A 27962-nucleotide genomic window follows, 5' to 3' on the forward strand; every position below is an offset into this window, starting at 1 on the left:
GCAGAATATTTTCACAGAAATCACAAACCCAGGTATTTTTAACTGGCTTAAAAGCTCTATTTGCAAAAGAGACCTCTCCAAGGGTGGGCTGGGCATGACACAAGGTGATTAAGAATGGTTATGGCTTAGAGCAGTGTTTCTCAACCTTGACAACTTGAAGATGTCTGGACTTCAACTCCCAGAATTCCCCAGCCAGCGAATGCTGGCTGGGAAATTCTGGGAGTTGAAGTCCAGACATCTTCAAGTTGCCAAGGTTGAGAAACACTGGCTTAGAGAGTGACAAATAGCTGGCAAAAATATTGATATTTGTGGGAGGTTACAGAATGGAACCCTTGCAAGCAACTCGGTTGTAAGCATGTAATTCACATTGTATAAACTGGGAAGCCCTGTATCCCCTTTCGTGGTATCCTATGAATGCATTCACTCAAACATATTCTCCTCTTTGCATTGAGGCCACTGTGTACAAATTTTACAAGAAAAAAACAATCAGGAAATTTTATTGGAAGTATGTAGCAATGATGTACAGAAATATTGCTTTCTTTATTCAGCACCCAAAATAAGTGGCTGAAATAAAAGTCAGGGTGAGTTAAAATCCACTTTTCAATATGTACCCCAGCATTAAAATAACCAATATACTGACGAGTAATAAAATTCTTTTCAGAGCTGTCTTCCCCAATGTGATGAGAGAGATATATATATATATACATTTATATATATATACACACACACACATAAACATACAATGATGCTTCTAAGTGCACAAGTGAACCTGGTTTGATAATGGAGTAAGTGAAGTTACCTGATGGAAACAGAAGTTGTGATATTAAAAGTGAAAAAGACAACGCAATGGAGTAAGAGTGAAGGATTAGGGTTTTTTTCTGAAAGGAGCTGAGGACATCACTTTTAACAGATTAAGAGAGTTGGAAGGGGCCTTATAGGTCCGCGATAGCGAACCTATGGCACACATGCTACAGGTGCCACATTTTCTGGCACGGCAGCCCTCAGCTCCAGCGCATATGTGACCGCTGGCCAGCTGATTTTCGTCCTTCCGGAGGGGCGAAAACCTCCAGATCCTAGAGAGGATGAAAACTCCCCCCCCCCCCCCCGTACAGGGTGTGTGTTTCGTGCTTACATGCGTGGGGGGGGGGCTTTGCACACATGCGCAGGCGGGTTGGGCACATGCATGCAATAGCATGCGCACACAAATTTTGACGCACCATCACTGCTACAGGTCATCTAGTCCAACCCTCACCCCACCCCCCACCTCAAGTGGGAGAGACTACACCATTTCTGACAAATGGCAGTCCAATCTCTTCTTGAAAGTCTCAAGTGATGAAGCTTTGGAAAGCAAGCTGTTCCATTGGTTGATTGTCCACTCAGAAGGTTCCTCCTTATTTAAAGCAAAACCTATGTTTTCCCGTAATGTCACTGAAATGCAGGCTGCAGCAACGGCACCGAACATGAAGGAAGCACCCCTGTTTTTGCCTGGAGTCACAAAATCCGCTTAAATCCTAGATCTAGACTCTTGGTGCTATTAAGCAAACCACCGTATGGCCGGTCATCACGGACTGGCTAGGATCTCATAACCCTGAACTGCAAAGTACCCCAGATCCATGTTAATGATATCACACTCGATGTGCAAACCTAATTTATTAAGGAACGTCCGCTACATTCCTTGATCTCTTTAAGGAAGTTGGCAAAGACAAAACAATTTTTCAAATCCGGGGGGGGGGGGGAGATATATGTGCCGTTGTGGTGTATCAGGTTGTTTCCCCCTTGCAGCCATCACCCCATTGAAAAATTTAATCTCTGGAAAATTAGAACAACTGCAGTTTTCAAATGTATACGAAGATATCAAGAGAAGAGCTGAGGGTTGGACTGGAATCCTCGGTGCTCTCCAAACTTGGCTTGCTTGCAGAAACATCTTCAGACAACGCAACCAAGCTTAAGAGCACGAAGGGCTCCATGCTATACAGCTAGGCTTAAACATTTTGGTCCTTGTGTATTTTGATGAAATTGTTACTTAAGGCATCACTGTGACTTCTCTCACTCGTGCAAGGGAGCACCTTAGCCGCCTAACCACCCATTATAAATATTTTTATAAAGCGCACACCATGTGCCTTGTTTGAAATACCCTACTGCCAATATACTGAATGAAATGTGCAAATATATTACAAATTAGCTAACGAGCACAGCTCTGAGAACCCCACCACAGCTCTTCCTCTGCTCTCTATATACACTTTGTGTTCATTGAAACCCTCTGTGTTTTCGTCGGCAAGGAGATGCATCACGAAGACGTCCGCCGTATTTTGGGAGGGCCGACAAACCCATCTGTGGCTCCGATTTTACACCTGGCAGGAAGCTCCAGTTTACCCAGTCGGGCACCCGCTGAGCCCTACAGAGCCCCTAGTTGAGCCAGCTTGCCTGATGTCAATTGGGTTTCGGTTGATCACCAAATTCTTCATGCAGCCCACAAACGAGGAAGGGTGGCGCAGGTGGGGCAGTGAAGCGACTTCTGCAAAAGGAAAACGAAGTGTTTTTATGCACCGAAACCAGGAGGACTTGAGAGAGAGAGAAAATCTTGCTAAGGTCACTTTTGCATCAAGGAGCCTCAATAGCCAGTTGAGCCTTATCTCTGCTGCTCATTACATTCAGAATTACCTTCTTTTTTGTTGGAACCGGGTCCAAATTTTCCAAGTAGGTGGCTTGTCCAGAAAAAGCTAGCTTTGCCCCATCCCCTCTGCAATCCTTTGGCCTTGCTCACAAGTCCCTCCGTCCCTCCCTTTCTCTTCCTTCCCTCCTTCCCTTTCCTTTCCTTGCTTCCTGCCTTCCTTCCTCCCCCTGGCCTCTTTCATTTAACAGAATAGCAGAGTTGGGAGGGACCTTGGAGGTCTTGTCCAACACTCTGCTTAGGCAGGAAACTATACCAGGGATGGCGAACCTTTTTGGCACCGGAACATGCATGCGTGTGTGTGCATGTGCACACGCCGGAAACCCAAAGACCAGCTGGATGGTGCACACATGCCTATTTTTGGTCATTTTCTGGTCCATTTTCAGGCCTTTTTCAAGCCAAAAACATCCCAGAAAATGGTTCAAAAAACGCTCTGTTTTGGAGGCATTTTTCTGGCCGTTTTCCAGTCCACTGGAAACCAGAAGAGCAGCTGGTGATGGCGCGTGTGCCCGTAGAGAGGGCTCTGCATGCCACCTCTGGCACATGTGAGAGGTTCCCCATCACAGCCCTATTCCATTTCAGACGAATGGCCATTCAATCTCTTTTTGCAGGTTCCAGTAATGGAACACTCACAGCGACTGAAGGTCAGCCGTTGCACCAATTGTTCTAACTGGAGGGAAATTCCTCCTCGGTTCTAGATTGGTTCTCTCCTTGCTTACTTTCCATCTATTGCTTCTCGTCCTGCCCTCAGGTGCTTCGGCAAATAAGTTGATGCCCTCCTCTTTGTGGCAGCCCCTCAGATACTGAAGCCCTGTTATGTCACCTCTAGACTTTTGTATCTAATTCCAGGAATTGTTCCTCGTACATTTTAGACTCTTTGTAGGTCTAAGGTAAAGGTAAAGGCTCCCCTCGCACATATGTGCTGTTCATTTTCAACTCTAGGGGGCGGTGCTCATCTCCGTTTCAAAGCCAAAGAGCCAGCACTGTCCAAAGATGTCCCTGTGGTCATGTGGCTGGCGTGACTAAATGCCGAAAGGCGCACGGAGCACTGTTACCTTCCCACCAAAGGCGGTTCCCATTTTTCTACTTGCATTTTTACGTGCTTTCGAACTGCTAGGTTGGCAGAAGCTGGGACAAGGAATGGGAGCTCACTCCGTTATGCGGTGCTAGGGATTCGAATCGCCGAACTGCCGACCTTTCCGATCGACAAGCTCAGCGTCTTAGCCACTGAGCCACCGCATCCCTATAGGTCTAGAAGGTTTGAAAACTAATAATCTGGATATTATGTCCCTTTAATGGACTCCTCTGGATGCTCCAGTTCCTCAGCCCACTCACCTGGCATTCCACCAAGGTGAATGCTTTCTTTATCCGAGGTATCTTGGACTTCGTTTGGGCCCACTGTGTAATTGGCTTTGGTATCCACATCCAGTTGGATCATGTTGCTTCCTTTGATGACTATGAAGGAAAACAAAATAGCGTGGGTCTATTTCATAATTCATGCAACCCCACTTGCTCCCTTATGCCAGAGGAATATGCGAGAAGAATAAAATCCGCCTAGTGCTACTGATTCAGTTCTTCCCAACCAGCTGCCCAATAACTGTTGGATTGCATCCCCTCTAATTACCAACAAGAGAGACCTCTTATTAGCAAAGAATACTGAGCTGGACCAGCAACAAAGGATTAGTCTTTATTTAAAGATGAGGACAGATGGACATGCATGGTTTGCAAACGTTATAATGTTTTAATTAGTAGCCGACGTCTCTATGGGATCTGAATGGACTCCAAAGTCCCCCAAGAAGCATGGCGGCCCAATTTTAGCCTCCATCAACAACCGTTTGATGAGGGGAAAGGTTTCATGAAATCCAGACGACTGATTTACCAACATTAAATCTAATTAAGTGGACTTGTTTTTTCTCCATTCACCATATACGGAGACAATATGTTGACTCAATATATCAACTAGATCTTCAACTGAACTGATCAACACCGTTCTACAAAGATATTATTTTGTGATTAGGCTCTTCAGTGTATTGTCATGTACCGTAATGGTCAATAAACATAAATGTAAGATGGGGGATGGAGGAGGAGAATTTTATAGAATACTAGCTGGATACCCATGCTTCACTACAAAACTATGTGATTGGGCTTGAGAAATTGACACTTAAAGTTTAAAAAGTAATGTAGAATGTGTAACTCCTTAGCATCAGAGCGTGTTAATATAAGGCAATTGGCAGTTGGAACAGAGTTCTCTTCAGATGGGGAGGGGGAGTAGAATGTCTAAACTCCCAGCCCACAGGCCGAATGAGTCACACATTGGCCACGCCCATGCCTGGTCTAGCAAAGGGGTAGCATCAGAGCATGTTAATATAAGGCAACTGGCAGTTGGAACAGAGTGCCTTTCAGGTGGGGAGGGGGAGTAAAATGTCTAACTCTTTAGCATCAGAGCGTGTTAATATAAGACAACTGGCAGTTGGAACAGACTGCCTTTCAGGTGGGGAGGGAGAGTAGAATGTCTAACTCCTTAGCATCGACGCATGTTAATATAATGCTGTATAAGAAATATTGATGATCTGATGGTCATTTCGAAAAATTCTCTCTTAGCGAGCACCTAGAAGCCAAGAGGAACATACGTGCCGAATTTTAAGTTCTGGAGTTTACAGTTCTGGAGATTTCATGATGAGTGAGTGGTATTTGGCTTTTATATATATAGATACAGTTTGGGGAAAATCTCTGAATATCAAAGAATATCTCCTTCCAAAAGGGACAGCAGAAGAAAAGGTGAGATCCCTTGGGTTGGAAAGTGGCTCACCTGTGATTGTATGCCATTGGCCATCGCAGAGGGAAGGCTGGGACACAGAAGTGGAGAACTCTTTTGTTCCTGTATTTGCGGCCAGCGTAACCTAATACAGAGAAATGATTTGGAGAAGTTTATTTAGATGGCACTAGGAAGATGCCCCTGAAAAATCTGATTTATTCTGTCAGAGTGTTGGTTCTTCAGTGAAAAGAACAATGTTAGCAAGGAAGTTCTCAGAAAGAAAGTCAGTTCATTATAGATCTACCCCACTACTATATTTTCAATTTCCATTAGATGAAATTTATAACCGACAACCAGTCTGGTCTTGTGGTTAAGGCACCAGGTCAGAAAGCAAGGAACCATGAGTTGAAGTCCAACCTTAGCCATGAAAGCCAGCTGGATCACCATGGGCCAGTCATTCTCTCTCAGCCCAATTCATTTCACAGGGTTGTAAGGAAAACAGGAGGGAAGTGTGTTGGATATGTTCAAGCCTTGAGTTATTTGTAAAAATAATAATAATGGTGGGATATAAACAAACAAGTGTAAAACACAGCCTTTCATCGGATCCACAATTTCTCCTCGTGGCTATTAATACAATGTGAGCTGTGCTGGCGCAGTGGTTAGAGTGCAGTACTGCAGGCTACTTCTGCTGATCACCGGCTGCCTGCAATTTGGCAGTTTGAATCTCACCAGGCTCAAGGTTGACTCAACCATCCATCCTTCCCAGGTGGGTAAAATGAGGACCCAGATTGTTGGGGGCAAGAGGCTGACTCTGCAAACCCCTTAGAGAGGGCTGTAAAGCAGTGTGAAGTGGTATATCAGCCTAAGTGCTTTTGCTATTGCTAATGTAGCCTCTTGATTTATTTTTTAATTTTTTATTACTGATATTTGTCTATCACCCTGCGTTGGAGAGTGGATCATAAAAGAAAGCTTAGCGCCTCCTCAAAGCATCTTCTACCGTCAATTTTTCACCTCTTTTCAGAAACCGAGTAAAGAGAAAATAATTCTTCTCTAGGCTGGAATACTGCAATGTGCTCTACATGGGGCTGCCCTTGAAGAGCATCCGGCGACTTCAGCTAGTTCAGAACGCGGCCGCGCGAGTGATTGTGGGTGCACCTCGGTTCGCCCACATAACACCTATCCTCCGCGAGCTGCGCTGGCTACCTGTCGATCTCCGGGTGCGCTTCAAGGTGCTACTTGTCACTCATAAAGCCCTCCATGGTAGTGGATCTGCGTACTTGAGAGACCGCCTCCTGCCAATTACCTCCCTGCGACCAATTAGATCGCATAGATTAGGCCTCCTCCGAGCTCCATCTGCCAGTCAGTGTCGACTGGCAACCACACGGAGGAGAGCCTTTTCAGTAGCAGCTCCGACCCTTTGGAACGATCTCCCCATGGAGATTCATACCCTCACCACCGTCCAGACCTTCCGCACAGCCTTTAAGACCTGGCTAGCCCGTCAGGCCTGGGGATAAAGATAATCTGTCCTCACCCGAATGATGAATGAATGTTGTTTACTAATTTACTTTTATGTACTATTTTTATGTCTATTGTCTGTACCCTCCCCTCCCCATTTTATGTAAGCCGCCCTGAGTCCCCTCAGGGAAAAGGGCGGCCTATAAATATTAATAAAATCTAAAATCTAAATCTAATTCTTAAATGTGGAGGCAAGTTGTACCACAGAAGACGGGCCAGCACAATGTCAGAAATGTTTCCCTCATCAGGTCTTCTCCCCCAGGTCTTCCAGGAAGAGCAGATTCACTTTGGAACAAATATGTCTGGAGATCTTCCATAGCCATTTTCCCAGTCTGAACTCTTGGCATGACCGGCTGGGGAATTCTGGGAGTTGAACTCCACAGATCTTAAAGCTGCCAAAATTTAGAAACATGCTCTTCCTTAACAGCGGATGGTGCATTTTTTTCTACTGCACATGCCCAGGAACATATGTCAGGGTTCCAAATAGCATCCAAAAGTAAATCAGAGTCCAAGGCTGAAAGTTCCAATTGATGAAGAGAGCCATGTTGGCACATCTGGGAAAACCCAAATTTGAAAGCTCCTAGGTTTTCCCCACCCAGTTGAAAGTTCAAGATCTTGCCCCCACACCCACCAGTCCATCACATGGTCCAATCTCCCACTGCCATGCTGGCAGGTGCACCCATCCCGTTCCAGTCAGGTGCAGAGGTGAAAAGACAAAGGATGACCTTGGCTTTCTAGAAAGAATTTTGTTATGGCTGCATAGCATCTAACTCAGTACAATCCCATTTTCCCACAATAGAAAAAGGCATAGCAGAATAACAGAAAGTCTGGCAGGCCAAAGATCCAAGAGAAATACGGCTGCAGGCCTGACAACATATATGACAATTGTTCTGGTTTCCTTCAAAGTATTTTCAAGATATTGGTCTCTATTTAAAAAATTCTTAGCAATAGCAGTAATAGCAATAGCAGTAGACTTATATACCGCTTCATAGGCCTTTCAGGCCTCTCTAAGCGATTTACAGAGAGTCAGCATATTGCCCCCAACAATCTGGGTCCTCATTTTACCCACCTCGGAAGGATGGAAGGCTGAGTCAACCCTGAGCCGGTGAGATTTGAACCGCTGACCTGCTGATCTAGCAGTAGCCTGCAGTGCTGCATTTAACCACTGCGCCACCTTGGCTCTATTAGAAGCTCATCAGCCAACCAACCAACCAGCGATGAATAAATTAATTAATTTACCTTTTGGCTGTCAGTAGACAGCCTGAGATAGTGTGTTTTTCTCCCTATGTGAAATATCAGGCCAGATGAACTCCGTGGTCGGATCTCCAACGTCATCTCAAAGTCTTGACCTATGGCTACTGACCCATCTGGGGGGGAGAAGAGCACAAAAGGTTTGTGGGAGAGAACCGAAAGTTAAAACTAAACAATCCTGAAAGAACATGGCAAGAACGACCAAGTGTGAAAGGACAGGCGACACTTAAAAAAGTACCTAGTGTGATGTATCCTCCTTCAATGGAGAAAAAAACGCCAGTTTCCAAAGGACCCACATAACAAGGGGTCACAGCGAACACACGGGAGGGTGAATTCAGAGGCTTTTTGTCCAGTTTCAGATGCCTGAGACAGCCCTTAAAGCTGGTAGCAGAAGCATCCTGCAGAAAAGAAGAAGGTCTTCTGAATTAAATAACAGCATTTGAACATTTCCAGGGCCAAACTTCCCCCAAAGTCACAATTTCATGCTTTCTTTTACAATGGATTACTTCAGTGGTTCTCAAACTTGGCAACTTTAAGACTTGTGGACTTTAACTCCCAGAATTCTCCAGCCAGCTCTGCTGGCTGGAGAATTCTGGGAGTTGAAGTCCACAAGTCTTAAAGTTGCCAAGTTTGGGAACCACTGGATTACTTGAAGAACTTATATGGCTGCCTATCTCCCCTAGTGATCCGGGGTGGTGGTGGAGGGTGAGCTTATGAATGCTAATAAGAACAATATAAAAACAAATAAAATCCTTCCCACCAGGCACCAGACCACCCAACATGTCGAATCTGATCCAAAGGGGCTTTTTCAAAAGGCAACTGGACTTTGTTTTTTCCTTAAAGACGGTTCCGCTTCTCATCCAAGAAGCTTCTTCAGTTCTGGCGCCACCATTCAGTCAGAACCGAAGAAGCTTCTTGGTTGAGAAGTGAAACATCTTCAAGGGAAAAACAAAGGAAGTCCAGCTGCCTTTTGAAAAAGCACCTTTGGGGCAACCATGACCTGGATGACTGAGAATCTCCATAGACATGTTGACTCTGATTGAATCTCATCCTAGCCCAAGGACTGAGGAACAGCTACCATAATTTTCAGAGTATAAGACGCACCTTTTTCCCCCAAAAAAGAGGCTGAAAATCTGGGTGTGTCTTATACACTGAATACAGCATTTTTTGCCTCCGGAAACCCCGCCCCCATCACCAAAATGGACGTGCATAGCTTTTAGGAGGCTTTCAGAGTGTTCCTGGGGGCTGGGGAGGGCAGAAATGAGTGAAAAATGGGCCATTTTTTGCTCAATTTTGCCCCCCCCCAGCCCCTAGGATCAATCTATAAGCCTCCTAAAGGATAAGCATGCCATTGTTTTGAGAAAAAACAATTGAGAAAAACGGGCCGTTTTGGGAAGAGTGTAAAAACTTTATTTTTTAATTTGCCTCTTCAAAATCTTGTTCCATGTTATACTCCGAAAAATACCGTAAGTCTTTGTGGCCTTCCAGAATGCTAAAACGGATTGGGATTCCAGATAGGCAGCTTTAAAATTTGACTAATAAATACATTCCAAAGGGCCAAGGCAACTATAGTGAAGATGCCCCTTCAAAGTCCCATCAGATGACAATGTCTAAGGCAAGGAACTTGGGAGTGCCTCTACCCCACCTGATCTGGTATGATGGGAGTGCCTCTACCCCACCTGATCTGATATGAGGAACTTGGGAGTGCCTCTACCCCACCTGATCTGGTATGATGGGAGTGCCTCTACCCCACCTGATCTGATATGAGGAACTTGGGAGTGCCTCTACCCCACCTGATCTGGTATGATGGGAGTGCCTCTACCCCACCTGATCTGATATGAGGAACTTGGGAGTGCCTCTACCCCACCTGATCTGGTATGATGGGAGTGCCTCTACCCCACCTGATCTGGTATGAGGAACTTGGGAGTGCCTCTACCCCACCTGATCTGGTATGATGGGAGTGCCTCTACCCCACCTGATCTGGTATGAGGAACTTGGGAGTGCCTCTACCCCACCTGATCTGGTATGAGGAACTTGGGAGTGCCTCTACCCCACCTGATCTGGTATGATCAGGTGCCCCCCCCCTTGATCCTTGTAGGCTTTTTAAAAAGGATGACCTGAATTTTCAATTGCACCTAAAAATAAGTGGGAGCCAGTGTACTTCATGTAACAAGGGGAAATTACAAAGAGCCCAGAAGCATGCAAACGGCTACATTTTGCAGCTTCTGGATAGTCTTCAAGGGCAACTCCCTGCAGTAATCCAGCAGGGAAGTGACAAGGCACAAATGACTGATTAGGCTTCCTGGTCCAGGAAATGGGTGCAATTCATAAAGTTCTCTCTCTCTCTTCATATCAGGGGCGAGTCTGCTTATATGAACAAGCAGGTCCCAAGGTAGATTATTAGCTTCCTTACTGGTATATGAGCCTTGGCTTTGACCAGTGGTGCTCCCCCCACATAAAAGGGGCCCGAGATGCCGAAGTCGACAGCTGTTGGCAGTGACTTCTCCAGGGACCTCAGTCCATCAATGACCAGCTGAATTCTGTTCCCATCTCTGCTGAAGAAGACCTGTAAAGGATCAGAGATGCATGTGATTTTTCAATAGACTAGAATAGAATAGAAAATAGAATAGAATAGAATAGAAAATAAAACGGAAAATTAGAATAAAATAGAATGGAATAGAAAATAGTATAGAATAGAAAAGAGAATAGAAAATTAGAATAAAATAGAAAATAGAATAGAAAATAGAATAGAATAGAAAATAGAACGGAAAATTAGAATGAAATAGAATAGAATATAGAACAGAAAATTAGAATAAAATAGAATAGAATAGAAAATAGAACAGAAAATTAGAATACAATAGAATAGAAAATAGTATAGAATAGAAAATGGAATAGAAAAATAATAGAAAATAGAATAGAAAATAGAATAGAATATAAAATAGAATAGAAAATAGAATAGAATAGAAAATGAAATAGAAAATGAAATAGAAAATAGAATATAAAATTAGAATAAAATAGAATATAAAATAGAATATAATAGAAAATAGAATATAAAATTAGAATAAAAGAATAGAATATAAAATAGAATAGAATAGAAAATAGAATATAAAATTAGAATAAAATAGAATAGAAAACAGAATATAAAATAGAATAGAAAATAGAATATAATGCAATAGAAGAATAGAATGGAATAGAATAAAATAGAATAGAATAGAACAGAATAGAACAGATTCAACCATTTAGCCAAGGAGTCGATGCCATATCCTATCTGATGCTAGTTCATCAACAGAAACACAGTCTTTGCTCAGGGTTAATCCAGAGGAAAACTGAGGCATTTTGACATAGAAAAGATTAACAAAATGGGCCTACTGTATTTTCCCTTTCCTTACCGTGTGCCATCTTCCATCGTGGTACTTTTCTTTGGTCCGGAGCCTCAGTTTATGTCGGTGGGTATCAGCCAAAAGCACCAATCGTCCGTTGGAGACAAAAAGGGAGAAGGAGGAGCCCAGGGATTCATTAGCCATGTAGAACAGCAGGCCACTGGAGGAGTTCAATCTCAACTCCATGGAGAAATGAAACCTGTTGAAGAAGCATCGACTGTCATTCAAGCTTTCTTAAGTCTGGATTGGAGTTCAGATGATCAGTGAATAGAGTACAGGTTCTCCTTGACTTACTATCATTCATTTAATGACTGTTCAAAGTTATGACAGCAGTAAAAAAAAATGGCATACCGTATTTTTCAGAGTATAAGACGCCCCAGAGTATAAGACATAGCAAGGTTTTGAAGAGGAAATTTAAAAAAAAAATTTGCGCTCTGCAAACCTCCCCAAAACGGCCCATTTTCCGTGGAAATGGGCCCTTTGTTTTCAAAAAACAAATAGCCCTTAGGAGGCTTGTAGAGTGCTCCTGGGGTGGGGGACAAAAACGAGCAAAAAATGGGCATGGATAGCTTTTAGGAAGCTTATAGAGTGCTGCTAGGGCCTGGGGGGGGGGGGCAAAAACAGGCTCTTTTTTGCTCATTTCTGCCGTACACAACCCCCAGGAGTTCTCTGAAAGCCTTCTAAAAGCTATGCATGGCCATTTTGGTGAAGGGGGAGGAGTTTCGGGAGGCAAAAAATGCTGTGTTCAGTATATAAGACATACCCAGATTTTCAGCCTCTTTTTTGAGGGAAAAAGGTGTGTCTTATATTCTGAAAAATACAGTAATTATTTTTCATGTGATCAAAATCCAGGCATGTATTCATGATTGCTGCATCACCTCAGCTCATCTGCTGGCTTCCCACAAGCAAAGCCAACGGAGGAAGCCCGATTTACTTAACAACCACATGGTTCAGTTAACAACTGCAGTGATTCACTTAACAATGGTGGCAAAAATGGTCGAAAAATGAGGCACGACTCATTTAAAAACCACCTGGCTTAGCAACAAAACATTTGGGCTCAATTGTGGTTTTTAAGTCAAGGACCTGAGACTTTTTGCCTCCCTATATTTTTTATTTTTTCTGAAGTTCAGTGTGAGAAAGACTTTCCAAGCAAGAAGAAAAAATACATTTCGCTTTTCAATGTTTACCTTTCTTGTAAAATTCCTGGTATTTTATGAAACTCTAAGCGGCTGGCAGGGGATCCACCAAACTGGAAGGCATCTTTAATAGCTTTGGGCTCTTTAAGCAGGTGGCAATTTTTGTCTTTCAGCATCGCCTTGCTTGGGGGCTGCAGAGAGACATAATTTGTAATTCACAGTCCAGAATTTGATAGTGGCGAATATCTGGTGTTCAGGTATTGGATGAGGGTGGAGGTTCATTTTCCGAACTTGTGGGTTGGTTTCTGAATGTTTCGTTACCAGGCTAAGTGTTCTGTCCCCCCTTCTCCGCTCGTTAAACTGACGACAGGCAAACAACTTAAAAGGAACTCTCTTTATCAGTTCTTGGCTCAAACTGGCTGCGAGCCCAAAAATAACATGAATACAGTCTCTGACCAGATAACAGAATACCAAACAAAAACTCTTACAACGCAATGCACTTCTCCAAGTGTATCCTTGAATCAGGGTTACAGAAAACCGTGGCACGACAAAACCGCGCTCCACTAAAGCGCGCCCGATTAAACCGCGTCGCTGACGTCATCAGCAGGCCGACAACAGCGACCACGGAGAAAAAAGGGTGCTTTAAATAGCGCTTTGAAAGCAAGCTGATTCACGTTAAGGTAAGGGTTAGGTTTAGGGTTAGGTTTAGGGTTAGGTTAAGGGTTAGGGTTAGGGTTAGGTTTAGGGTTAGGTTAAGGGTTAGGTTTAGAGTTAGGTTAAGGGTTAGGTTTAGGGTTAGGTTTAGGATTACGTTTAGGGGGGTTAGGTTTAGGGGTTAATTTTAGCTTTAGCGTTCGCAGCGTGCTTTTTTTGTTGCGCTGTGATGATGTCAGCTACGCGGTTTCGTCGAGCGCGCTTTAGTCGAACGCGGTTTTGTGGTGGAACCACAGAAAACAAAGCACTTCTCCAAGTGTATCTTACATAAACCATGACTGCTGATCAATCAATGTTGAACGAACCAAGGAACATTGACTCCTGCAACTAGGGCGTGGCACCATCCGTCCTTTTATCCCCAGAATATGTCCCTAATGAGCCCCAGCTGCATAATTAATCTTGCATCCCGAAAAGACTCACAGAAGACTGCTGCTGAGTCACAACAGCTAAGTAACATCTTCAGTGGAATTTAGGGGATGTCGATGTTCTTTGGCTTATAAGGGCTTCATGTGGTCAGTAGATCTTGCGATGGAGAGATCACGTCAGCTGTGGATCACATCAGGTGAGGGTCTTATGATGGATCAGAGAATAGAGGGGGCGGTGGTGGGATTCAATTTTTTTACTACCAGTTCGGTGGGTGTGGCTTGGTGGGCGTGGCATGGCTTGGTGGGCATGGCAGAATACAGCAAAATCTCTATTCTGTTCCCACTCCAGGGGAAGGATACTGTAAAATCTCCATTGCATTCCTACTCCAGGGGAAGGATACTGCAAAATCTCCATTCCCTCTGCACTCCAGGGGAAGGATACTGCAAAATCTCCATTCCCTCTGCACTCCAGGGGAAGGATACTGCAAAATCTCCATTCCCTCTGCACTCCAGGGGAAGGATACTGCAAAATCTCCATTCCCTCTGCACTCCAGGGGAAGGATACTGCAACATCACCATTTCCTCCCGATCAGCTGGGACTTGGGAGGCAGAGAATAGATGAGGGCGGGGCCAGTCAGAGGTAGTATTTACGGGTTCTCCAAACTACTCAAAGTTTCCGCTACCAGTTCTCCAGAACTAGTCAGAACCTGCTGAATACAATCTTCGGTTTGCATTATGTAAGGGTCTTGTGATAGCCTTGTGCCATATGAAGCTCTTATAAGCAGAAGAACATCGACATTGAGATCCCTTAAACTCCGCTGAAGATGTTACCTAGCTTGGTAATGAAACGTTCGGAAACCAACCCACAAGCTCGGAGAACAAACCTCCACCCTCATCTTCTCTTCTACTGTATTTCCATCACCTTCGGTTTCCACCTGCTCTTCTTTTCTGGCGCTCTCATCTGCTGGGGTTGCCGATCTCGGGGGCAGTTCATGGTCACATTAAAACTCTCGGTGCTCTGCTGCATATCCACAACTGCCTGGGCTTCCAATCTCCTAGCGCAGAAAGGAAAAGAAGATTAACAGCTGTCCAGGGGGAAAACACAGCAGATGCGTTTTGACAAGTACAAAAATATCTGCAGTAATTCAAAACCACAACGAGCCCAGTAGTTAAAGTGGTGCGAAGAAGGAAAGGAAGCTGGAGCAAGGCAGAAAGGGGACACGGTTGAAGCCCTGGCTCACCTCTTGATGAAGACGTTGCTAATGCAGCCCGTAAGGTTGCCAATGTCGCTGGGGCTGGGCAAACCACCCAGGTGAAAAACGCCCAACTCGGCTTCACGCTTTTGCCTCCTCTCCCGATTCGGCCCTGCCGTGGATTCCTGAAGCTGATCGTCTACATACATCCGGACCCTACAACGTACAATGTTGTATATTTCAAGATGGAGAGATCAACTGGGGAAGCGGACAAGACAAACGTGCAATGCAAAAAAGTGGTACCCTGCAGAATCGCTGTAGATCGCCACGTAGTGGCTGGTATCATCAGCGTAGGCGTTCTTGGTGGTAAGCTTCGTGGACAGGACATTGACAGCCACGCGTCCATCTTGCAAGGAAACCTGGCAGCTCCCATCCTAGAGAGAGAGAGAGAGAGAAAGGAAAACCTATTGCTGCTGGAGAACTTTTGACTCTTGACTCTTTGAAAGCAGTTCGTTGGGCGTTAAAATGTGCAATTCTTCAAAGGTACCTAAAGGGTGGCTCAAAACAATTAGGATGTCATTGACATCCCTCATGGACACTCATGAAGGTAAGGCAGAAGAAGCCATAATCTTTCCAGTTTACAATATCTCACATGATAGAAGGATGGATGAATGGGATAGATACCGTAGATAGATAGATAGATAGATAGATAGATAGATAGATAGATAGATAGATGGATGGATGGATGGATGGATGGATGGATGGATGGATGGATGGATGGATGGATGGATGGATGGATGGATGGATGGATGGATGGATGGATGGAAGATATAGGCAGACAGACAAATATAGAGAGATGATAAAGATGCTAGAGATAAGCGATATGTAGATAACAGAGATAGATGGTAGATAGATAAATGATAGAGATGGATGATAGATGATTGATAGATAAGATAGAGAGAGAGATAGACAGACAGACAGATATGATAGAAGAAGGATGGATGGATGAATGGATAAAGGGAGGCAGACAGAAAGATATACCTGGAGAGATGATAAAGATAGCTAGAGATATGAGATAGATAGAAGATGGGAGATAGAGATAGGTAGATAGATACAGATGATACAGAGAGATGATAGATAGATGATAGATAGACATAGAGAGATAGGAAGATACAGATAGATACTAATAAAAGAAGGGTGAAGTTGATAAGTCTTATAAAAAGAGTCTCAGGTGGGACAAATATTAGGGGAAAGGTATACTTTCCCTCCTTGAGTTACAACTGTTAGTTAAAACCCCTCATCTGTCTCTTTTAAGAATGCAAAATATTATTCTGACTATCTTTCCAGTTACACAAATAGTGAGAGTAGCATTTAGCATTGTCTTTTCTTACAGTTCTGGATGCCAGTTAGTTAGGAGTTATTTCTCACCGTTCAGCCAATACTACATGCAGGAGACTATTATTTTAGGACGCAATTCCTTCAAGGCCCAAACGGCCTACCTTTGTATCGTGGTGATAGAGCAAGCCACGACTCTGACTGGTACGGAAGCTAAAACCAGTGTAGAAGTCTTGCAACGGGGGGACGTTCCTCAGCGAGAGAGTCAAGTAGCCGGAGCCATGAAGTTTCACTGAACGAGCCACCTGGAAAAGGACAGGTGCAACACCCAATGAAGTGGGGTTTCCTTAGACCGAACAAAAAAAACCCCAAACCCCGGGGCTACCAAGAAGAACAGAATGGTTAGCTATGATGCCATGACTGCCAAAACCGTTTGTGGATTTTCTACGTGCTAGATACAATAACAGATGGTTTTTGAAGATGCGTTTAATGATCTATCTGTCTGTCTATCTATCTATCTATCTATCTCTATCTATCATCTATCTATCTATCTATCTATCTATCTATCTATCTATCTATCTATCTATCTATCTATCTATCTATCATCTATATCTGTCTACTAATTTATCATCTATCTATCTATCTATCTATCTATCTATCTATCTATCTATCTATCTATCTATCTATCTATCTATCTACTATATCTGTCTACTAATTTATCATCTATCTATCTATCTGTCTGTCTATCTATCTATCTATCTATCTATCTATCTATCTATCTATCTATCTATCTATCTATCTATCTATCTATCTATCTATCTATCTATCTATCTACTATATCTGTCTACTAATTTATCATCTATCTATCTATCTATCTATCTATCTATCTATCTATCTATCTATCTATCTATCTATCTATCTATCTACCTACCTACCTACCTACCTACCTACCTACCTACCTACCTACCTACTACCTATTATCTATCTATCTATCTATCTATCTATCTATCTATCTATCTATCTATCTATCTATCTATCTACTATATCTGTCTACTAATTTATCATCTATCTATCTATCTATCTATCTATCTATCTATCTATCTATCTATCTATCTATCTATCTATCTATCTATCTACTATATCTGTCTACTAATTTATCATCTATCTATCTATCTATCTATCTATCTATCTATCTATCTATCTATCTATCTATCTATCTATCTATCTATCATCTATATCTGTCTACTAATTTATCATCTATCTATCTATCTATCTATCTGTCTGTCTGTCTGTCTGTCTGTCTGTCTGTCTATCTATCTATCTACTATATCTGTCTACTAATTTATCATCTATCTATCTATCTATCTATCTATCTATCTATCTATCTATCTATCTATCTATCTATCTATCTATCTACTATATCTGTCTACTAATTTATCATCTATCTATCTATCTATCTGTCTATCTATCTATCTATCTACTATATCTGTCTACTAATTTATCATCTATCTATCTATCTATCTATCTATCTATCTATCTATCTATCTATCTATCTATCTATCTATCTATCTACTATATCTGTCTACTAATTTATCATCTATCTATCTATCTATCTATCTATCTATCTATCTATCTATCTATCTATCTATCTATCTATCTATCTATCTATCTATCTACTATATCTGTCTACTAATTTATCATCTATCTATCTATCTATCTATCTATCTATCTATCTATCTATCTATCTATCTATCTATCTACTATATCTGTCTACTAATTTATCATCTATCTATCTATCTATCTATCTATCTATCTATCTATCTATCTATCTATCTATCATCTATCCATCCATCCATCCATCCACCCATCTATCCATCCATCTATCTTGGTTGGTCGGTCTGTCTGTCTGTCTATCTCTGTCTGTCTGTCTATCTATCTTGGTCTGTCTGTCTATCTATCTCGGTCTGTCTGTCTATCTATCTCGGTCTGTCTGTCTATCTATCTCGGTCTGTCTGTCTATCTATCTCGGTCTGTCTGTCCGTCTGTCTGTCTGTAAAAGGAGAGCAGAATTTACTGCTTTTTTTCTTTCAGCCTACAGGGTGGATTCTACATATAAAATGTTTAATTGACAATTTTTCCCTATTTTTTCATACATGTTTTCTTTGCGGTTGTTGTTAGGGTTGAATAGATGTTTTTCTTTTGTTTCATTTTATTTGCTTGTCTGACTATTTTATACTTTATTTTCTATGATCAAATAAATTTGCATTAAAAAAGAAAGAAAGCATAACTTTCTAGCATATAAATCAGAGGGGATCCAGTGCATTTGTGGTGGAGAAATTCAAGCTTGAAACGAAGCTCAGTTCATTGGGATCTGTGCTTTCTTTCTCCCACCCAGCGGGGCAGTTCTACAACACAACACAGCTGCCTGTCCTCTTTCAGCAGGCATCTCTCTTTCGCTTTGTTTGTTTAGAGACTGCACCTGGAATGGCCAGGAGAGTGGTCGTTCAGCGAGGCGATCATGTGGGAGCCTCACTAAATGACCTTACCGACTAATAACTGTGATGGGCAGGCTCCATTACGGTCGGAAGTAGAGGTCTACCTATCCTAACAAAGCTGCCTTTTTCCAAATAGCAATAGCACTTAGACTTATGTACCACTTCACAGTGCTTTACACCCCTCTCTAAGCAGTTTGCAGAGTCAATCTATTGCCTCCAACAATCTGGGTCCTCATTTGACCCACCTCGGAAGGAGGGAAGACTGAGTCAACCTTGAGCCTGGTGACATTTGAATTGCCAAATTGCAGGCAGCCGGCAGGCAAGCAGAAGCAGCTTGCAGTACTGCACTCTAACCTCTGCGCCACCGCGGCTCCAGCTGCGTGCTACAATAAAGAGGTCCATAGATACATCGTCTTACCAGGAGGTCCAAAGTGCAGCCGTAACTGACTCCGATGGTGTTCATGCGTTTTAAGTCCACATATTTCCCCAGAGCTTTCAGTCCTTTCATGCAGCCTCTGATGGAACCTCCTTTGGGGAATAGCTTCTTGAGCCTGAAAAACATGCAAGGATATTCGGGTCTTTAAAGGCTCAATCTCTTTAGAACTGGGAGGGGTATCAGAAAGCACGTAGAAGGTGGAGAGGATTTGGGCAGATGGGTGGATTAAGGACAGTGGTGAGATTCAAATAATTTAACAACCGGTTCTCTGCCCTAATGATTTCTTCCAATAACCAGTTTGCCAAGCTGCTCAGAAAGCGTGACCTGACAAAAGGGCGAATGACAAAACCGCGCCCGACTAAACCGCGTTGCTAAAACCGCGACGTCATCAACGCGGCGACAACAGCACGGAGGCAGAAGGGCGCTTTACAACAGCGCGTCAACAGAAAGCCGATTTAACTTAAGGTAAGGGTTAGGGCTAGGTTTAGGTTTAGGGTTAGTTTTAGGGTTAGTTTTAGGGCTAGGTTTAGCGTTAGGTTTAGCGTTAGGTTTAGGGTTAGGGTTAGCGTTACGTTTAGGGTTAGGGTTAGGTTTATGGTTAGGTTTAGCATTACGTTTAGGGTTAGGGTTAGCGTTACGTTTAGGGTTAGGGTTAGGGTTACGTTTAGGGTTAGGTTTAGGTTTAGTTTTACAGCGTGCTTCTGTCGCCGTGCTGTTGTCGGCGCGATTCAGCGCTCATTCGTCGGAGCGCTTGAGAACACGCGGTTTTGTCACCGCGGTTTAGTCGGGCACGGTTTTGTCATTCGCCCTTTTGTCAGTGAACCCTCAGAAAGTTAACAACCGGTTCTCCCAAAGTGGTGCAAACTGGCTGAATCCCACCACTGATTAAGGAGCAGAAGGAACAAAACGACCAACAAATGTTCCTTTTCCATAAATCCCAGCACCCAAAGCAGAATGAAAGGAAAGGGAAAGGCTGAATACACCAGCCAGTGTCAAACTCAAGGCCCCTGGGCTGGATCCGGTCCAGGGCCGTCCTGAAAACAGCAAATGACTGGCCCACGGTGCCTCTCCCAGGAAAAATGGAGCTCGCGGAGGCAGCGCCCAGCACTCCCAAGCTCTGTTTTCACTGGCAGAAGGCTGCAGGAAGCCGTTGCAGACGAAAACAGGGTCACGCACAGCCCTCCCGAGCTCCGTTTTTGTTGGCAGAGGACTGGCAAAACAAACTGAAAACAAAACAAAAGGAGAAACGTTTCTCCTTTTGCATTTGAGCATGCAAGAAGGGACAGGGAAGGAGAAAGGGAAAAGACAGAGAAAAAGGAGGGAAGATGGGAAGAGAGCAAGAGAAAAAAGAAGTAAAGAGTAAACATAATAAGTAAACATGAAGGAAAGAGGGGAAGGAAGAAGAAATTAGAATGAAGAGGGAAGGAAAAAGAAGGGAAGGAAAAAGAAGGGAAGGAAGGAAGGAAGGAAGGAAGGAAGGAAGGAAGGAAGGAAGGAAGGAAGGAAGGAAGGAAGGAAGGAAGGAAGGAAGGAAGGAAGGAGATTGTAATGAGAGTGAGGAAAGGTTTGAGGGAAGTCCTATCTGATCACCACAGGTGCCCCATCAATTCGTAAAGCATTCCTGGCCTGCTCTTGAATTCATGAATTAATTAGGGCAGTGATAGTTAAACTTTTTGTTCTTGTGTGCTGAAAGTGCATGCACGCGCACAAGCCCACAATATAATGTGCAGGCCCCACCCCATGCGCATGTGACCCCTCCCCCCCACATCCAGTTTTGGGCCTAGCAGGCCTCCCTGAAGCCTCCTGGGACCAAAAAAGGGGGCACATCCCCGCTCCCCTGCATGCCTAAGCTGTTACAGGTGCTATACATCGGCCTTGTATGCAGCTTTATTCCTCTCTAGCATTCATCTCCATTGTTCAATGATGCATTTCCTGCCTCTCTAGGATTTACGTCTATCTGCTCCTGTGAACACTTCCTCTTCCTGTTAGATGTATATATTATATTCTCAATGGCTTGTATAGTATTTTGCAGAGAACCGAAAATTAGCTGGCCGGCGCAGGCATGTTTGGTGGAGCTCAGCTGAGCGACGGCTCGCGTGCTGGCAGAGAGGCCTCCGTGTGCCATAGGTTTGCCATCACAGAATTATGGCATCCGTCAGAACCCTGACACCTCCGACACAAGTGATGTTAAGCTGGCCACCCCCCTGCTCTCCTGAAGTCAAACACAACTCTCATGCAGCCCTCAATGAAATCAAGTTTGACACCCCTGGAAGACAAAGATTGAAAGAATTCCTGACCGCAGCTGAGCCTAGAAACATGACATCACAATAAAAACTGTAGATACAAGGAAACGAGGTTCCACCTGCAATCGTGAATTTTGAGAAAATCTTACTTTTCGGGCAAGACGGAGGTGGGCACACCCCCTAAATAATAAGAGGTAGCCCCCTGCAGAATGTTTTCTTGTTCAATCATGAAGATGGTCGATTGCTCCAGACGGACCAAAACGCGATCCTTGGTACCCATTTTGATGAGAAACAGCTGGATCTGGAATTAGACCAAGCAGAAATGTCCATGGAACTGCTCACTCATGAAAGAGGTGGTTTCACTCAAGACCTTCTTCTCAAAGTATCTGCAACCTAAACTAAGGAGACCAGCGCACTCTTAGAAGAGAGTGCAGAGAAGAGCAAGAAAGGCGATTAGGAGATTGGGGGCTAAAACATATGAAGAACGGTTGCTGGAATTGGGTATGTCTTCTTTAATGAAAAGAAGGACTAGGGGTGACATGATAGCAGTCTTCCAATATCTAAGGGGCTGACGCAAAGAAGAGGGAGGGGGAGTCAACCTATTCTCCAAAGCTCGATTCAGTGGATTGGAACTGGATGTTGTGGCCCGCCAGTGGCCAGTGGAGCTGGTGGCAGACTCAGACAGTGAGGAGGTTGGGGAGGAACATAGGCCAGTCCTGGAGTCTGGGGAAGGCTCTGATGAGGGTTCTGTGTCGGAGGGAGATATGGGGCCAGAACCGTCTGACAGTTATCAGCTGCCTTCAGTCCGAGATCAGTGGGGCAGAAGAACAGCTGCAGCCTGTTCCTGATGTGCCCATGTGCAGAGCTTCCAGGAGAAGGGGAGAGCCAAGGAACAAGGGACGACTCGGGACTAAAGGCACAGGTGGATGGTGAATGGCCCCTCCCAGAGGGAGTAAAGAAGAGCGAAAGGGGAGGGGAGTTTGCAGGAGACAATTAGTTCAATTCATCAGGGTAAAGATCTGTTCCTGACTTCTTGCCAAGTAATTGCTGCTACAGCGTGGCGTTTGGAAGATATCGGCCTGGCAGCTCTCCAAGCCTGATAAAAGGTCTGTAGTTGTGAAATCTCATGAAAGACTATTTGCCGGGACTTCGTTGGAGAGCAATTCCCTTTCAACTAAATAAAAGGGGTTTTATCGGGATGAGGAGTCGGCTTCATGCTCTTGGGAAGCCTAGGTCAGAACACTGGATACAGGAAGTCCTCGACTTACGACCCCAATTAAAACCAAATTTCCATTGCTAAGACAGATGGTTGCCAATTGGGCCACACCCAATTTTACGCCCCTTTTTGGCCACAATGTTAAGTGAATCACTGCAGTCGTTAAATGAATCATGTCATCCTTAAACAAATCCAGTTCCCCCCCAATAACTAGTCCCGTGGGCCAATAGGGTGAGTTTTGCAGTGCTGCTGAAACTTTTGTAATTTCGGGTCTTTGCCGTAAACACTTGAGTGGGGCGGAATTATCGCGTAATTTTGAATGGTCACTAATTCAACTGTTTTCACTAGAGGATTGCCTGCATAGGCCGTTGGCCAAGTCACTTCATTTTGATCACATGACCTTGGGATGCTGCAACGGTTGTTAAGCCACCTTTTTCAGTGATGTCGTAATTTTCATTTCATTTTTTCATTTACTTTATTTGTATGCCGCCCTTTTCCCTGAGGGGACTCAGGGTGGCTCACAATTCAGGGGGAGGGAAGGACAAACAAGTTACAAACATGAAGACAATATATCATTAAAAAAGCACAACAGTCATACTATTCGAGTGGGGTTGGAGTCTTTAGCCCCAGGCCTGTCGGGACAGCCAGGATTTCAGGGCTACGCGGAAGGTCTGGAGGGTGGTGAGGGTACGAATCTCCACGGGGGAGTTCGTTCCAGAGGGTCGGAGCAGCCACCGAGAAGGCTCTCCTCCGAGTAGTCGCCAGTCGACATTGGCCGGTTGATGGAATTCGGAGGAGGCCTAATCTATGGGATCTTATCGGTCTAGTGGAGGTAATCGGCAGTAGGCGGTCTCTCAAGTACCCAGATCCAATACCATGAAGGGCTTTGTAGGTGACAACTAGCACCTTGAAGCGTATCCGGAGACCAATAGGCAGCCAGTGCAGCTCGCGGAGGATAGGTGTTACGTGGGTGAAACGAGGTGCACCCACGATCGCTCGCGCGGCTGCATTCTGGACCAGCTGAAGTCGCCGAATACTCTTCAAGGGCAGCCCCATGTAGAGCACATTGCAGTATTCCAGCCTAGAGGTCACAAGGGCACGAGTGACTGTTGTGAGAGCCTCCCGGTTCAGGTAGGGACGCAACTGGTGCACCAGGCGAACCTGGGCAAATGCCCCCCTGGTCACAGCTGACAAATGATGTTCAAAGGTCAGCTGTGGGTCCAGGAGGACTCCGAAGTTGCGGACCCTGTCTGATTTTGAATGAATGCTAAGCAATTTTTTTGTAAGTCGAGAACTACTCGTAATTTGAAGTCAGTCACAGCCATTCTGTGGCCATTGAAATCTGAAATCCCCAATTCATTGCAGGAAGAATGAAAGGACGTACTTCTGCCCCAAGATCCAACATTGAAAGAGACAGTGGGGTCATTACCGCTTTGTTTGCGTTGTTGCTAACCACCAGGTTGGCCCCATCCTTTGGAGGGGACGTGTTCAGGCCTCCACCAAAGTCATAATACAGCACCAGCTTCCCGTCTCGAACAGTCAAACACAGCAGCTGGTTCTGTGGGAGGAAAAAGGACAAATCACCTTCAGGGTTTTGGAGTCTAAAAGTCAACCCTCTACTCTGTATCTAAAATAGCAATAGCGATAGACTTATATACCGCTTCACAGTGCTTTTACAGCCCTCTCTAAGCAGTTTACAGAGTCAGCGTATTGCCCCCAACAATTTGGGTCCTCATTTTACCAACGTCGGGAGGATGGAAGGCTGAGTCAACCTTGAGCCTCGTGAGATTTGAACTTTCCAAATTGCAGGCAGCCGGCAGTCAGCAGACGTAGCCTGCAGAACTGCATTCTAACCATTGTGCCCCCGTGGCTCATGAAATCCCTAAAAGTAAAGGCTTCTCTATCGGTCTCTAGTCCTGAACTCTAGGGCACGGTGCTCATGTCGGTTTCTCAGCTGAGGGAGCCAGCGGTGTCCAAAAGCAATTTCTGTGGTCATGTGTCCAGCCTGGCTAAAACCCAAAGGCACACAGAATGCTGTTACATTCCTATCAAAGTGGTACCTATTTATCTACTCACATTTGCATGCTTTTTGAACTGCTAGGTGGGCAGGAGCTAGAGCAAGGAATGGGAGCTCACCCTGTTGTGCAGAGCTCGGGTCTCAAACCTGGGCTGTCTGCTTTCTAGTTGACAAGCTCAGCGTCTTTAACCGCTGAGCCATCGCATCCCCTGCCTACTGTATATAAATGTAAAGGTTCCCCTTGCATATATGTGCTACTCGTTCCCGACTCTAGGGGCTGTGCTCATCTCCACTTCACGAGCCAGCGCTGTCCAAAGATGTCTTCGTGGTCATATGGCTGGCATGACTAAACACCGAAGGTGCACGGAATGCTGTCACCTTCCCAATAAAGGTGGTTCCTATTTTTCTACTTGCATTTTTACATGCTTTCGAATTGCTACGTTGGCAGAAGCTGGGACAAGTAACGGGAGCTCACTCCGTTATGCGGCGCTAGGGATTCAAACCACCAACATGCCGACCTTTCTGATTGACAAGCTCAGCGTCTTAGCCACTGAGCCACCACATCCTTATTGTATATAGTGCTGCTTTAATCTGGGAAAAAGCATGGGAAAATGAGGACACCTGCCTGGTGTTTCAAGAAGAAAATGATTCCGTGGTAGGACACCAACCGCATCTCCTGCTCAAAGCGTTTGATTGATCCCAGCTGGCTCTCAAAGGTAATTTCCGCGTATCCAGTCCCATCAAAATAGGAGCCATCGGTCAGCCAGGGATCACCCGTTGATTTAGATCTTTGAGAAGAAGGAAAGAGCGGGTGAGTGATATGCCCAATCTACACAGCTATGTTCTAGAAACTGAAAATTTGGAGACTTAAAAAACATGTATTAGTTGAATTTTGAGGAAGGAACATTAGAATAGAATAACAGAATAAGTTTATTCTCACTTTGAATGCACACTAATGGCATACATTAAAATGAAATTTCATTGCATACAGCTCTCAAAACGTCATCACCTCCAATATACACTACATAAATATGATAAATAAATAAATACAAAATGATGCATATACCCACATATATTTTATGGCACAGAGAAACAACACAGTCTAGTTCAAATGTGTACATGTACATAGCAAGAAAAAGGAATCTTGCAGGTTTACCAGACGGATGGCATAGGGAACAAAGCTGTTACAGAATCTGGTAATCCTGAGAGAAATACTTCGAAACCTCCTCCCAGAGGGCAGCAACAGAAACAGATTGTGAAGTGTGTGTATATGTGGTCTCTAACAATGCTTTGAGCTCTAAGCACATGGCACTTATAAGCAGTATCCTGAATAATGGGAAGAGAGCTTCTTATCATCTTCTCGGCTGTCCTTACCACTCTCTGTATGGACTTTCTATCGTATACACTGCTGCCACGAAACCAAACAGTGATGCAGTTTGTTAAAATGCTCTCAATTGTGCCTCTGTAAAAAGTGGCCAGGATAGAAGGAGTAAGATGTGTTCTCCTCCTCTATCCCAGGAAATGCAGATGCTGGTTTGCATGCTTCACTAAGGGTGACGTGTGGAGAGACCAATTCAGATTGTTGATAAAAGATGCTGTTTGTTTCAACACAGACTGTTGAAACACACTGAGCTTAGCTTGACAGAATCTTCCTGTCTCTGGCAAAGGCAGAGATCAGCAAATCAAATTATATACAGGTACTCCTCAATTTTGAACCGCGCATTTAGTGACCATTTGAAGTTACGATGGCACTGGCACAAAAATGATCTGCAACCAGTTCTCGCCCTTAGAATCATTATAATCACCTGATCAAAATTTGGGCACATGGCAACTAGTATGTGTTTACGATGGCTGCGACATCCTGGGTCATGTGATCACCATGTGTTACTTTCTCCGCCAGCTTCCGACAAACAGGGTCAGCTTCGCTTAACGACTGCAGTGATCTGCTCAACCAAAGGTTGTCAAATTGTGTGCGACTCACCTTACAACTTCCTTGCTTAGCAGCGGAAATGTTGGTCTGAACTGCGGTCGTAAATTGAGAACGACCTGTACCACTGGGTCAATTTTCTTCCAGGGTGGGAGGTTCTTGACCGTATCATCACTTACCTTGTGCAAGGCCTCTCCGCAACGGTGTCGAGGTGGAACGTGCGCTGGAAATTGTATAAGCTCATCACCTCTTCATTAAGGGAATCCATCTCTATACAGCCTCGGTAATTAGGATAGCGCAGAGGTGGAGGAGGCTGTTGGGGTGGGAAATAACCCATTTATTGAATCTTGTGTTTCATTTTCTCAGCAGAAATAAACATTCCCATCTGGTTATTAAAACTGCAAGTTGGTTGCTTCGGTAGCTTCTTGCTTCCTACTTTGACAGTTACTTCACTGTCCTGCCTTTGCAATCTCTTCATCCAGTGGTGGACAATCGGTTTAACAACCGATTCGGCTGAACCGATCCGAACCGGTAGTAGAATCCCACCCCTGCCTTTGTCAGAACTGCCATTTTATGCTTGACTTTCATATTCGCTAGCTGCTAGTCTGCTGCGAACTATTTGGAGGAGGGGGGAGGATTTGGAAAGGGAGGAAGACTAACAATACGTTGAACCTTCCAGAGGCATCATCTCAAGGTCAAAGCGTTGGGAATGGAATACAATGGCTCACCAACCAGCCCGCCATATAAGAGAGTGTTCTCAAAACAATTAATTCAAATATAATTGGACAATAAGAGACCAGCAGGGGGGAGGATCTAGATGGAGAAAGTTAACTGGGAAACTTTGGCGCGCAAACTTCAGTTCTGGCTTTTCCATACTGCGTTCCACTTGGTTTTTAGTAAAGTATGCCTTTTGATCCAAATGGAATCGAGGGTCTTTCTTGCCTAGAGGACCAAATTGGGGCAGGTCTGAAAACCTTGCTTGATGGTAACAGAAGACTGTCTCTGGCCACCAGCTCCCTTCAATATGGATTTCCCAGGAAAAGTGACTTTAGTCATATAATTAATTGCCAGTTGAAGTTCCTTCTAAAACCCTTAGCATACTTAAAATAGTTATAGGTTTTGTCTAGAAAACATAAAGCCAGTTTGATCGAGTGGTTAAAGCACTAGGCTAGAAATCAGGAGACCTTGAATTCAAGTCCCACCTTAGGCATGAAAGCCATCTGGGTGACTTTGAGCCTATCACCAGGCCTCTCTGAGTTCTAGTCCCGCCTTAATAATGAAAGTTGGGTGGGGCCAATCACCAGGAGTTTCTG

At 44.2% G+C, this 27962-nt stretch overlaps 1 protein-coding gene across 1 annotated transcript in view; it reads right to left on the reverse strand.

Annotated features, from left to right (window-relative positions):
- Nucleotides 1-481: 481 nt before the first annotated feature.
- The window catches only part of LAMA5 (laminin subunit alpha 5), a 226944-nt gene continuing 199463 nt past the window's right edge, over nt 482-27962 (reverse strand). Inside the window, exons 64-80 of the mRNA XM_087720561.1 lie at nt 26829-26962; nt 25348-25510; nt 24135-24263; nt 21639-21790; nt 19229-19361; nt 16480-16620; nt 15284-15414; nt 15029-15196; nt 14710-14842; nt 12760-12899; nt 11582-11771; nt 10606-10758; nt 8431-8590; nt 8181-8308; nt 5481-5571; nt 4007-4126; nt 482-2515 (exon numbers count right to left, since the gene is read on the reverse strand). Of these exons, the coding sequence (XP_087576687.1) occupies nt 2370-2515; nt 4007-4126; nt 5481-5571; nt 8181-8308; nt 8431-8590; nt 10606-10758; nt 11582-11771; nt 12760-12899; nt 14710-14842; nt 15029-15196; nt 15284-15414; nt 16480-16620; nt 19229-19361; nt 21639-21790; nt 24135-24263; nt 25348-25510; nt 26829-26962 (2412 nt within the window). The 3' untranslated portion in view covers nt 482-2369. The remainder of the gene's footprint in view (nt 2516-4006; nt 4127-5480; nt 5572-8180; nt 8309-8430; nt 8591-10605; nt 10759-11581; nt 11772-12759; nt 12900-14709; nt 14843-15028; nt 15197-15283; nt 15415-16479; nt 16621-19228; nt 19362-21638; nt 21791-24134; nt 24264-25347; nt 25511-26828; nt 26963-27962) is intronic.

Source organism: Thamnophis sirtalis, unplaced genomic scaffold (assembly GCF_051295495.1).
Source record: "Thamnophis sirtalis isolate CommonGarterSnake01/CBP01778 unplaced genomic scaffold, rThaSir2_p1.2 scaffold_7, whole genome shotgun sequence".
Classification (NCBI taxonomy): Eukaryota; Metazoa; Chordata; class Lepidosauria; order Squamata; family Natricidae; genus Thamnophis; species Thamnophis sirtalis.